At 50.4% G+C, this 13,215-nt stretch overlaps 2 protein-coding genes across 2 annotated transcripts; both read left to right on the plus strand.

Annotated features, from left to right (window-relative positions):
* Positions 1-4,013: 4,013 nt before the first annotated feature.
* LOC140596101 (melanoma-associated antigen B4-like) lies at positions 4,014-5,456 on the plus strand. The gene is made up of 2 exons (XM_072743491.1): positions 4,014-4,118; positions 4,194-5,456. Exons 1-2 carry the CDS (start codon positions 4,014-4,016, stop codon positions 5,454-5,456), a joined length of 1,368 nt encoding a protein of 455 aa, XP_072599592.1.
* A 5,857-nt stretch (positions 5,457-11,313) lies between these two features.
* Positions 11,314-12,327, plus strand: LOC112919039 (melanoma-associated antigen B5-like). The gene has a single exon (XM_025997393.1). The coding sequence runs from the start codon at positions 11,314-11,316 to the stop codon at positions 12,325-12,327; it is 1,014 nt and encodes a 337-aa protein (XP_025853178.1).
* The last annotated feature ends 888 nt before the right edge of the window (positions 12,328-13,215 follow it).

Below are 13,215 nucleotides of genomic sequence, written 5' to 3' on the forward strand. Positions count from 1 at the left end.
AAGATATGTGGTATCAATTCCACTGTCTACAATTGGATGAAAATACATACACAGTACACAACTATTATACAAGAATATGAATACCAAAGTAAATCAGAGGAAAGAATAATGAAAAGAAAGAGGTAACAATGGTAACAATATGATCTCTTAATTTAAAAGTTCCAAGTAATTGGTACAGAAATTATTAAGATACATAAGCAATTTCAGAAAGATGGTGTATAAAAGATCAACATAGCAAATTAAGGAATGTGATGAAACAAAATCACTAACAAATTACAACACGTAATGGAAAATATATCACTGAAAACAATAATAATCTCCAAGATATACCTAATACAAAACCAGATGCCTACAAATTCTTTAGGAGATAACTATAAAAACGTACTGATAGACTAATACAATGTGATACCACCTTATACCAGTCAAAATGGCTAAAATTAACAACTCAGGAAACAACAGCTGTTGGCAAGGACGTGGAGAAAAGAGAACCCTCTTACACTGTTGGTGTGAATGCAAGCTGGATCAACCACTCTGGAGAACAGTATGGAGGTTCCTCAGAAAGTTCAAAATAGAACTACCCAAAAGACTCAGGAATTGCATAACAAGATAAAGCATACAAAAATAATATTTTGAAGGGGCACATTCACCCCAATGTTTATAACAGCAATGTCCACAATAGCCAAACGGTGGAAAGAGCCCAGATGTCCATCAACAGATAAACAGATAAAGAAGAGGTGGTATATATATACAATGGAATATTAGCCATCAGAATGAAATCTTGCCACTTGGAATGACATAGATGGAGCTAGAGTGCATTATGCTAAGTGAAATATGTAAGTCAGAGACAGACAAAGACCATAATAATTTCACTCATATGTGGAATTTAAGAAACAAAACAGACGAACATAGGGGAAGGGAAGGAAAAATACAATAAGATGAAAACAGGGAGACAAACCATAAGAGATACTTAAATACAGTAAACAAACTGAGGGTTGCTGGAGCGGAGGCAGGTGGGGGAATGGGTAACTGGGTGTTGGGCATTAAGGAGGCACTTGATGGAATGAGCACTGGGCATTATATGCAACTGATTAATCATTAAATTCTACCTCTGAAATTAATAATATACTATATGTTAATTAAATTGAATTTAAATAAAAACTTTTTAAAAAACTTACTGAAAGACAGGAAAAAGAATTTTTGAAAAAAATTCTTTTGAAAAAAAACTGCTTTGAAAAAAGCAGTTTACTATGTTTATTCATATATGAGGGAGTATTATAAAGATGTTAATTCTCTTTAACATATTTAAAGATTCATTGCCTTACCTACAGCTACAAAAATGTCACCAACTCAGGTTGCTTTTCCCCATAATCAAAATCAACCCTGAAAATCTTAAAAAGAAATAAAAAACCAATATCAACAAGAACAAAACAACAAAACTGAAAAGCTCCTGAGGAATACTAATTGTGCATTGAACTAGAGCCTCTGTGTGAGCAGGTGGAGGCCAGCTCTGGGATTGAGAATGGTACCTGGCCTGCAAGAGAGGCCAATGACAGGATTGACTAGAGGGAAAGTTTTCAGTTCAGCCCTTGACTCTTCCAATAATTCCCTGAGACAATGAATTTCTACAGCCTCAATAAAGGGAACGGAGGCAGCTCCTCAGAGCCTAAGTGCCAGGACCAAAGGGTAATATCAGGACTACAATAAACTATGGGTTGGTTGTGGCAGTATGAGTCCACAGGCTGTGCTAATAACCACTTGAAAATTTACCAATGAATGTGGACTGGCCTTTTTTAACATCTTAATAGAATAAAAGGTACAAGGCACAAACTAAAATAGACTGGCAAGTATCAGAATAATTGCACATAATGATAGAAATTCACTCCAGGAACTTGGAGCGATGTCAGCTAAAAGAAGCCCTGGGAAGTTGGTCAGGCTAAGGAGCACTCCACTTGCCCACAGGATTCCTAAGGCCCTTGATGGGGCGTGGGAGGAGGTACCAAGTGAGAAAAGGAAGGAATTGCAGACCTGCTAACTCACTGCAAGTTCCCTGAATGAAATACGATGGGCTGCTCCACCCAGAAGAGGGAACCCAACAAGATTCTCACCTTAAAGCAGCCATTTCTGGGGAGCCTCAAGCAGGAGTGGCCAAGGAGATGTACCCGGAATTCATATCAGGAAGCTCACAGACCTAATGTCTTTGGTGAAGAGTTGGCATTCGGTCAGCTGATTGGATGTAGCCAAAGACCTAGTAGAAGCGAAGTAAGACGCAGAGATATGAGATGAGGGGTGCCCCTGATCACATAAGCGGCATCGAAAGAGTATGTGAGCTATCACATTGGGGAAGGACCAGGCCTGGCAGGAACGAGGAGGCCCCCAAACACTTCCTACGGGGGGTCGCTGGGAGGGACATGAGGCCCTCGGTCCGAGGGCAGTGGCGTCAGCGCAGCAGAGGGAGAAGGCCCCCGAGCTGCTCGAGGCAGTGAAAGCCCGCGCGCGCCAGACTGCAGGCCGCTCCCCTGCGCCCCCGCACGCCGCAGCCCTCCCGCCCACGCGGGCTTCCCGGGGGCGCGGACCCACATGACCGGAAGTGGCCCTCAAGCACTTCCTCCTGACCACGCGGTGGGCGGCGAGGCCTAGTCGGACCGCTCCTGCCTAGGGTGAGCCCAGACGGGGGTCCCACGCGCCCGTCCGCGTCCAGGAGCCAGGAGTCCCTGGTTAAGGCCGCGGGCACGCCGCCCCGACAGGCCCCGGCCCCATCTGCCCTGGGAAAGGGGGTCCGCACACACCCCGCCCCGCTCGGCCCCTGCTCCCGCGCCTCGGAGGCCCCAACATGGCTGCCCCCATGGCTGCTGCCCCCGCGGGGGCTCAGGGACTGCCGGCTTGGCCCGAGGCTGCTGGACTCTGGCTCCGCGCAGCACGGGGAGAAGTCCCAGGCCCGCTGGCGAGAAGGAGGGCCTTCGTGAGGGCTCCATACCCACGCCGGGGGCCACGCGGAGTCCCCGCTCCTGGTGGCGGTGCTCCGGGGACCCGGGGACCCGGGGCCTTGGTCGGGGCAGGCAGCAGGTCGGCCGCGGGGCCGTTCCGGGTCTGGCGGGGAGTCGGGGTGAGGCCACCCTCCCCGGAACGAGCGCACGTCAGGACACGCGCCCTGCTGTCGGCCCGGAGCTGCTGGCCCGGGAGGGGAGGCACGGGGCGGCAGGCGGGCTCCCGGGGACCGCCAGGAGGCCAGCCGAGGGCCCGAGGGGGGACAGCGGGGCGCGGGCCAGGGAGCCTCCGCGTGTCTGCCGCCGCTTTCAGGCTCGCTCGGTGTCGGTGTCGGTGTCGGTGTCGGGCACATGGGGCTGCGTGGTCAGCCTCGCTCGCTCCTAGTCAGTGTCGAGGCCCTGCCGCCGTGGGCCTGCGTGGCCAGCGTCAGGGCGAGGCAGCAGGTCCCGCGGCGCCAGCAGCCGCGGGAGGACCCCGAGGAGGGAGGGCCCCGAGGGCGGGCTGCGGGGGGGGGGGGGAGGACCCCGAGGGCGGGCTGCGGGGGGGGGGGAGGACCCCCAGGGAGGTCTGGGGGGAGGAGGACCCCGAGGGAGGGCCGGGGTGGGGCACCCGGGTAACGAGACGGCTCCAGGGAGACGACGGCCTGTCCCGTCCTGCCGCCCGGTCAGCACTAGGTGCCCCCTGACTTCAGGGGTGGGCTGGACAGTGCTCCCTCTCTCCTCCTCGGGGGCACCGTGGAGGACTCGGGGTGGCCTTCAGAGCGGGGGTGGGGGGACCCGGAGCTTGCCAACAACTCACCTGCCCATCTTGCACGTGATCGGAGAGGGCCTCCCCCGCCCCGCACCCGGACACGGGTCTCCACCGTCACCCCCAGTGACCCCCAGTGACCCCCAGGCAGGGCTGTCCGGCCGGGGCCCAGGGCGCCCACCCCCGCCCGCACCCCGGGCCCCCCGCCAACGGGCTCACCCCGCCTCACTGTCCCCCTCTCCAGGTGCCCCCGCTGCCTGCCAGCCGTGCCCAGGGTCGCCATGCCTCGGGGCCAAAAGAGCAAGCTCCGTGCCCGCAAGAAACGCCACGAGGGCCACGGGGAGGAGAGTGTCGGGGGGGCGGCGGTGGAGGCGGAGGCGGCGGAGGCGGAGGCGGAGGCGGCGGAGGCGGAGGCGGCGGCCGCCGAGGAGCCCCCCCGCATCCCCTCGCTGAGCCTGCAGGGGAGTCCCCCGCGCGGCCCCGAGGCGGCGGCGCCCCCGCGGCCCGGGTCTCCTGGCGCCGGCGCCTCCGCCTCCGCCTCCGCCTCCGCCTCGGGGTCGCCGCGGGAGCAGGGCGCCGGGAGCCCCGCCGGGTCCCCCCGCCCCAGCGCCCGCAGGGACCCCCTGAGCCGCAAGGCCAGCATGCTGGTGCAGCTCCTGCTGGAGAAGCACAGCAGCGGGGAGCCCGTCCCGCGGGCCGCGCTGCTGAAGACCGTGGGCAGGAAGTACCGCGAGCACTTCCCCGAGGTCTTCCGGTGCGCCGCCGAGCGCCTGGAGCTGGTCTTCGGCCTGGAGCTCAGGGAGGTCGACGCCCGCAGCCAGTCGTACGTCCTGGTCAGCAAGCTGGGCCTGGCCGCCGCCGCCACCAGCACCCGGGAGCTGCCCAAGACCGGCCTCCTCATGACGCTCCTGGGCGTCATCTTCATGAAGGGCAACCGCGCCGCCGAGGAGGACATCTGGGAGTTCCTCCACATGCTGGGCGTCTACGAGGGCAGGTGGCACCTGATCTTCGGGGAGCCCCGGAAGCTCCTCACCCAAGACCTGGTGCGCCAGGGCTACCTGGAGTACCGCCAGGTGCCGGCCAGCGACCCCCCGCGCCACGAGTTCCTGTGGGGCCCGCGAGCCCACGCCGAGACCAGCAAGATGCAGGTGCTGCAGGTCCTGGCCAAGATCAACGACACCGTGCCCAGCTGCTTCCCCGACCTGTACGCCGAGGCCCTGCTAGACCAGGAGGAGCGCGCGGGGCCCAGGGCCTCGGCCAGGGGGGCCTCGGCCTCGGCCACGGCCAGGGGGGCCTCGGCGGCCGCGGCCACAGTCACGGCCACGGCCAGGGGGGCCTCGGCTGCCGCGGCCACGGCCACGGCCACGGCCAGGGGGGCCTCAGCGGCTGCTGCCTCCACCTTGGCCAGGAGGGCCTCGGCGGCCGCGGCCACAGTCACGGCCACGGCCAGGGGGGCCTCAGCGGCCGCTGCCTCCACCTTGGCCAGGGGGGCCTCCGCGGCCGCTGCCTCCACCTTGGCCAGGAGGGCCTCGGCGGCCGCGGCCACAGCCACGGCCAGGGGGACCTTGGCCTCGGCCAGGGGGCCCTCGGCCGCCGCGGCCACGGCCACGGCCTGGCCGCCTGCCCTGGAGGCGGCGCTGGGCTTCCTCCGCATCCAGGGAGGCCCTCGGGGCGGCGGCTGCTCCTCCTCGGGGCTGCAGCGGGGCGGGCGGTCCACCTTCTGAGTGCTGCAGGCCTAGGGATGGAGGGCACAGAAAAGCTCTTCCTCATACTTGTTCTAAGCTGGTAACTTCTAGAAACACACACGGTTATATTTATTTCGGTGTTTTTAATTTTTCTCTTAGCTCATTTAGCTTTAGACTGTACACTTAAGGATGGCATAGCTCTCCAGTTCTTGCTCTTTTAACACGTGCAGAGTCCTAGGGGCTGGAAGGAAGAGAACAGCTCTTCCTCGTACTTGTTCTAAACAGGTACTTGTTCTAAACAGGTAAATTCTAGAAACACATATACAGTTATATTTATTTTGGTGTTTTTAAATGTTTTTTCTCATAGTAGCTTATTTAGGTTTTAATGTAATTTAAGAGTGGCATGGCTGTATATTTATTGCTGTTTAACACAGGAGAGCTACATTTTTGGTATTTGAAAGTCACAAACCATCTGTATTGCATTTATGATCCAAAAGCAGATAACATGGCACTGCAATAGGTATTTTCATGGAATTGAATTTTATTCCCATTCAGGTTTAAGATTAAGAGTTTTGTTTTTTTGTAAACAAGCTGAAAAGCCTTTAGTATTTTGTTTTTGCTACAGAACAAGGTAGCATGGCACTGGAATGAATTTATTTCATGGGAATATGAAGGAACCTCATAGGAAAATATTTGTGATAAAAAATGGTGACACATATGTAAAGGGTGGTTAACTCGTTGCCTTATTCTCTGTGCACTTTGCTTGTAAAATTAAATAATATATACCTGAGTATATGTATCGAATTCAAAATGTGTAAGAAATTAAATCAAATAAACTTCTTGCTCGTTCCCTCTTTCCCCCAGCATTGAGCATCTGCTCTTTGGAATAGTCCTTAATCGCACTGGATGGTAAGAAAAATAACATTGAACCCTTGCACATAGAAATGTATACTCTAGCAGCAGTTTTCATACAATGAAGATGGTGAGATACTTTCTGAGAAATAAATAAATGAGAAGTAAAATAAAGAGGTATATTAGGGGAGGGGAGGTCCTAGATGATAACAGTCTAATGTAAGTTACTTGATCAAGGCTCTGTTGGCCTTGGTAAAATGCCAGTCCCTTGGGGGGAGGTCATTTTAAGCCAGGCTGTGCAATGGGCTGGGTGGAATTGGTGGACTGGGAGGGACCAAGTCCTTAGTCGGTGGTTCTGAGTTGAGAGAGTAGGTCTAGAAAGGAAAATAGATTTTCACAGTTACTTTGGAATTTTGGGAAAACCAGTGACAGTCCTGGGTTGAAGGCTGGATGGAAGGAGTCCTATATGCTTGCCCCAGTGCAGGTAACAGTACACAAATAAGGTTTTTGAGGCATAGAATGTCCAGAGAGTTTCTGAGTAATAAGGGTAATATTCTATTGAAGTGAGATTCCAAGAAGCACCTGGACTTTACCACTTTTTGCAGGATAAGTAAGAGCTCACTCCATTAAAAGGGCATTTTAACTAAGTTATTTTGAGTATAATTTGTCAAACTCTTAAGGGAGAGCTCGAATTTTGTTGGTAATAAAATGAATGAAAATAGGGGGTGGTTTGGATGAAAATGGACCCAGGAGGGAAGTTGTTTGACCTTGACACAAATAGGAACTTTTAGTTGCATCCAACTGGAGAAGACAACCCCATACCCATATTAAAAAACAGATGGTCTAGTGGAGAAATACTACTCCATTTTATTTGCCCAGCAGCATTTCAGTGGATTTGGATTTCTATTGTTTGAAGTTGTATATTCTTTAATACAGGCTCGATATAAAATTATGTGAGGAAACAGTGTTATTATGTGGGGTCAAAATCATCTTAGTAATAACTTCCATTCATTAAAAGTAGCAAACTTGGGGCACCTGGGTGGCTCAGTGGTTGAGTGTCTGCCTTTAGCATGGGTCATGATCCCAAGGTCCTGGGATTGAGTCCCACATCAGGCTTCCCACAGGCAGCCTGCTTCTGTATCTGCCTCTCTCTGGGTCTCCCATGAATAAATATGTAAAATCTTAAAAAAAAACAAGGTACCAAACTTAGGGGGTACCTAGGTGGCTCAGCTGGTTAAGCATCCAACTTCAGCTCAGGTCGTGATCTCAGGGTCATGGGATTGAGCCCTTCATCAGGCTCCCTGCTCAGCTGGGAGTCTGCTTTTCCTTCTCCCTCTGACCCTCCTCCTGCTTATGCTCTCTCTTTCTCTCAAATAAATAAAATCTTTAAAAAAATTTTTTAAAAAAGCATTGAACTTTGCCTAATACTGTGCTAGGTGTTCAATACATCATCACATATATTTCTATAGTCCTACATGAAAAATGTTATCAGAGTCACTTTGGAGATAAATTATTTAGAATAGTCTCAAATTCAAGGCTGGCAAGTGACTGTCCTGGCCTAGACCCTGGTTCTGAATTCCTCTAGAGCCCACACTGCTCCTCCCAGCCCGAGGCACACCTGTGTCACTTACTTCATTTTTCTGCTCACTATTCCAAAATGTACTTCAGGTATTAAAAAGCACAACTTCATACCACAGTATTATTCTGGAATACATAGCCTGAGGAATAAGCAATAAAAATAGAAAAATCAAGGTGTGTAGAATGAATAGAGAAAGACAATATTCAGTAACAACGTTATCAACAAAGGAAATGTCAGTAAACCCCAAATGATCAGGGAATCACAGTGTCATGTGACTCAGTCCCTTCACTGTGGAAAGTAAATTTGTTAGAAGAGGAATTATGTTAAGAGGCTAGGTCTTTGAAGAGAATGAAGAAATGAGCTTGCTTTCTATGACAGCACACCATCTGCCCTGGCCCCCATCTTTCCTCTAGCTCCTTCATCTCACATCACCTCTGGCAATCAACCCATTAGTGAATGGGTTCCATGAGTTGATTCCTGTTTTCTTATTTTAAATGCTCCAACAGCTATTTTACTATATATAATAGCTCCTAGTTCGCATGTACGGTGCATTTAGTCAGTGATTTTACACAATAGCTGAATAAAATCTCCCTACAGCTTTGCAGTAGGGAGACAGAGCAAGAGTTTGGAAGGATGAGGTATTTCCCAGAAGCCTTTCAAAGAAGAGACAGGAGTCAATATGAAAATTCTGATGAATGAGGACTAAGGAGGCAAACACCCCATGATAACTAGAATCAAGGGAAGCCTGGCCTGACCCCTCTGAGACCTCGGAGGCCAAGGCAGAGCTGCCAAGATAAGCATTCCTTCACCGATCTTCAGGGTTCTCAGGGCTACATAAGAACTAAAATCATGGGAAGACTGGCCTGTGACTCCTCTGAGACCTAGGAGGCCAAGGCAGAGCTGCCAAGATTTTCTTCACTTATTTTCAGGGTTCTCAGGGCTCCAAGAACTTTGGTCTACATGGGTGATCTTAAGTTGAAAGAAAGTGGAAAACCAAGGTCTGCTAGGAGTCAAGGTAAAGATCCTAAGTGAATATTAGCGGCAAACTCCTACGGGGATCAGAGAAGGCCTTAAGAAGCCCGAATCCTCGGGGATCCCTGGGTGGCTCAGCTGTTTAGTGCCTGCCTTCGGCCCACAGCATGATCCTGAAGTCCTGGGATCGAGTCCCGCATCGGGCTCCCTGCATGGAGCCTGCTTCTCTCTCTGCCTCTCTCTCTTTCTGTATCTCTCATGAATAAATACATAAAATCTTCTTTAAAAAAAAGAAGAAGCCTGAATCCTCATAACATACCTGGAAAGGCACAGGCAGGAGTAGCTTCATGCAGCATTCCCTGACTTTCCCTCCTGCTGTAAAGATTCACGGCTGTCCTACTCTTGTTTTTGAAGGGGAAGAAACACCTTATTGATATTATAAAAATCTAATAGAAAGACGAAAAGGGAAATCGACGCATAGATGAGGGCAATAGTAAGCAGTAAAGGAGAATAAGCCAAAGTTACATCAAATCGGGCACTTACAACATCCAGCCTCTCACTAGCTGGGGAAGCCCTGTGGAGTCAGCCAAACTGGAGTCTGGATGGAGAAGTGTGAGGAGACCATCCTCCCCTCAGGTGAGACTTCCAACTGACTATCCCCATCACGGCTGTATTTATAGGGGAAATGATGGGGTCTTAAGTTAAACATTTGCTTGCCCACATGCAGTGTGGCACGAGCTGTGTTCCTATGTTATCATGTCTTTATAGCTTCAAGGAGCCCAGGCTAGGTGTGGTTGCCTCCCCTCCTGGATTTCATTCTGGAGGCAGGGAGGCAGCCTGGCTTGAAGCCAGGGGGTATGTAAAGCAAAATTTATAGCTCTTGGCATCCCAACCAGAAGACCAGTTCTGACCTGGAGGCCAGCTAATGTCAACTAACCAGGCTCCCGAGGTCACTCATGAAGCAGAAGCCTCACAAATAACATCCTGCCTGTGTACGCGCAGGTTGGGGTGGGTGGTTGTGCAGGACAATTACAGAAACTTCCATCCATACAAGACTTATCTCTGGCACCTAAGGGAGTGATGGGCTGGGTCTGTGGCTTTGAGACCTTGGACTATAGAGGGAGGCATCTCAGGCACTGCCAGGCATCAAGGGAAGAGTCCTGAGTGGTGACTGTGGGGATCACAGACCCCAGAATAGTGAGGTGGCACAGAGATTGCCCCTGCAACCATGGCATGCCTCAGACAAGGCAGTCAGGCTGACTCTGCCAGAAAAGTGTCAGAAATGTGAGGGCCTTGGTGTGTGGGAAGGGACCTCAGGCAAGCAAAGGAAGTAGTCTCACAAATTAGGGAAACCTTTTCCCTCAGAACTGAGACTCATATACAATCCTGCCTTTGCTGGAAATCCTCAGATACCTGGGCATTGTTGACATAATGTGACATAGTCACTTCACCCTAGGGTGTCACAAAGAGGTGAGAGACTTGGTATAAGGGGTATGGCTAAAGTGATAGCAGTGGAAAGCTTTCTTGGTGTTTCCAGAGGCTGAAGTGAATACCCTGAGGACAAAAGGAGCCACGTACCCCCAAATAGTAGGAGCATGATAGTGTTAATTTCTTAGGAGACCAAGGACAGGTATGGTCAGGTAAGGAGATCCTTTTCTTCTAGGGGTTTCAGGGTGGTACAGGCCTTGATATGAGGGGCAGGCCTAAGGGTAAGGGAGGGAGCAATTTCAAGCCATAAAAAGGGTCAAAGTTGGAAGCAAGGACCAAGGGACTCCCCACCACTAAATAGAAAGAGTAATAAAAAATCTGACTCCACCTCTGGTTTTAGTCCGTAAGAACCAGGGCCAGGCTATCAAGTTGAAACTCCCTCAACACTTAATTATATCATATTTACAGGGAATGAAATCCTTAGTTTGGAGGTGTGGCTACCATTCACTGAAAGGGGTGGGGGAGCCAGGCCCCATACAGATCCAAAGTTAGGACCCTTAATGAGGACTCGAGGACCCCATGGAGGCCAGGATAGAAAAGCTCCCCCTGAACATTCAGACCTAGACAGGAATTACAAGCTGAGGACCCCCATCAATTCCTTACTGTGGGTGCCAGGGAGGTTTGTGATGTCAACCTCAGAAGAACAGAGGGAAAGAAAGCCGTGACCTGGCACTAGTTGAATGATGGTCTTGAATAAGAGACTCCTCAACCCCAAGGCCAGCAGCCCCCGCTGTCACCCCAGGATGCCTGAGGCAGGTCTGGCGGGAAGCAGCCTAAACCTCGCTCTACCTTCCTTCACAGGTTTTCCAAAGGATAGGCTGATTAGGTGGAGGGGAGCCCTGTGGATTTGGAGCGAAGTGCCCTTGAGGAGAACTGCAAATGTAGCCTTCTTCACATACCACCAGCCAAGGTGCTATTTCCCTGCTGAAGGTGACATCCTGTCAATGTTCCTCATCACTTTCTGTCCCACTCACCTTCTGACCATTGTCCCTGATCATACTCAGTATGCCTCGGGGTCAGAAGAGTAAGCACCGCACTCGCACTCGCACTCGTGAGAAACGCCACCAGTCTCAGGGTGACTCCCAGAGTAACGAGGGAGTTCAGAGCCCTGAAGCACGGGAAGAGTCCCCCATCTCCTCTTCTCCTGTTTTGGAGGGGAATACCCAGAGTTTATCAGCTCCTGAGTCACCTAGCACTTTCCAGGAGTCTTGCGGAGCCTCATCTACCACCATTATTCCTTCTGATATTTCTGGTACAAGATCTGATGAAGGTGAGAACAGTCAAGATGAGGAAAATCTCTATTTCTCTGAGCCCTTACCTTCTAGTGAGAGCGAATGCCTTGATATTCTAACTATGAAAGTGAGTTTGTTGGAACAGTTTCTTCTGTATAGATATAAAATGAAACAACCCATCATGAAGGAAGATATACTGAATATTATTGGCCAAAATTACAAAGACCATTATTCTGAGATCCTAAAGCAAGCCTCTGAGCACATAGAGATTATCTTCGCAGTCGACTTGAAAGAAATTGATTCAACCGGCCACTCTTACGATCTGGTCAGCAAAGTGAAGCTCCCTAACAATGGGAGGGTGCGTGCTGGCAGGGGGTTGCCCAAGACCGGTCTGCTCATGACAGTCCTGGGTGTGATCTTCATGAAGGGCAACTGCGCTGCTGAGGAAGACATCTGGAAGTTCCTGGGTATGATGCGTGTATATGCCGGGAGGAAGCACTTCATCTACGGAGAGCCCAGGAAGCTCATCACCAAAGACTTGGTGAGGCTGCAGTACCTAGAATACCGCCAGGTGTCTAACAGTGATCCTCCACGCTATGAGCTACTGTGGGGTCCGAAAGCTCAAGCTGAAACCAGCAAGATGCAAGTCCTGGAATTTTTAGCCAAGGTTAGTGATACAGTTCCCAGTGCTTTCTCAATAAGATATGAAGAAGCTCTGCGAGATGAGGAAGAGAGAGTCCAAGCCAGACGTTCGGCCAGGCACTACTGCTACAGCCAGTATGTGTAATAGGGGCACATCCAGCAGCTTTTCTCGCCTCTACTGATACCTGAGGCTTTTTTCCCAATCATCTAAGGAAAAAATGACATCACAATAGGGATTTTCATGGATATGTGAAAGAATCCCATTTACTGCAAAAATGGAATATAAAAAAATAATAAAACATGGTCAGCTTTGATGCTCTTGACTCTTCAGTCTTTTGTTTTATAAAATTAAGGGATTTATACTTCAATGTGTTTTATTTATTAAAGAATTCAGGAAATATTATATCATTACAACGTAGACCTCATACTCTTTTATTCCCCAAATGTCTAGTGAGTAATCTGCTTTCTGGAAGGCTCCATGCTAGGACTGGGGATGCTAAGATAAAGACCCAGCCTCTCCTATAGAACTTTAGAAACTAGTAGCTATGATCAAAAGGAAAATACTAAGATACCCTCTCTGTCTTATAAGAAAGTTAAAACACACACACACACACACACACACACACACACACACACACCAAAAAACAGAAAGGAGGTGTCTCAGGGCAGAGTAGCGTGTGTATTCCCCGAAACAAGGCAGTTTAAGTTTCGGGATATTGTAGGGTCAATCTGTGTGATGTAATTTCAAATTAAGCTACATGATGGGCTAGACTAAGGTCGCGGAATGGTGATCAGAGGCCATACCCTAAGATGATGCATCTCCGAGTGGAGAGAAAAGAAAAATCTTTGAATGGAATTTTACACTTGCTGCCACAAGGTCTAAAATCAAGGTTCAATATTACAGACTCCTTGACGTTGAGTGAAACCGACAGGGCCTCAAATTGACTAAATGAAAGCTCCCCTCCATACTGTGCACTTGCAGATAAGGTCCACTATCAAACAACCATCTTTATCAAGGGGACAAGGCACCTAA

Source organism: Vulpes vulpes, chromosome X, assembly GCF_048418805.1.
Source record: "Vulpes vulpes isolate BD-2025 chromosome X, VulVul3, whole genome shotgun sequence".
Lineage (NCBI taxonomy): Eukaryota > Metazoa > Chordata > Mammalia > Carnivora > Canidae > Vulpes > Vulpes vulpes.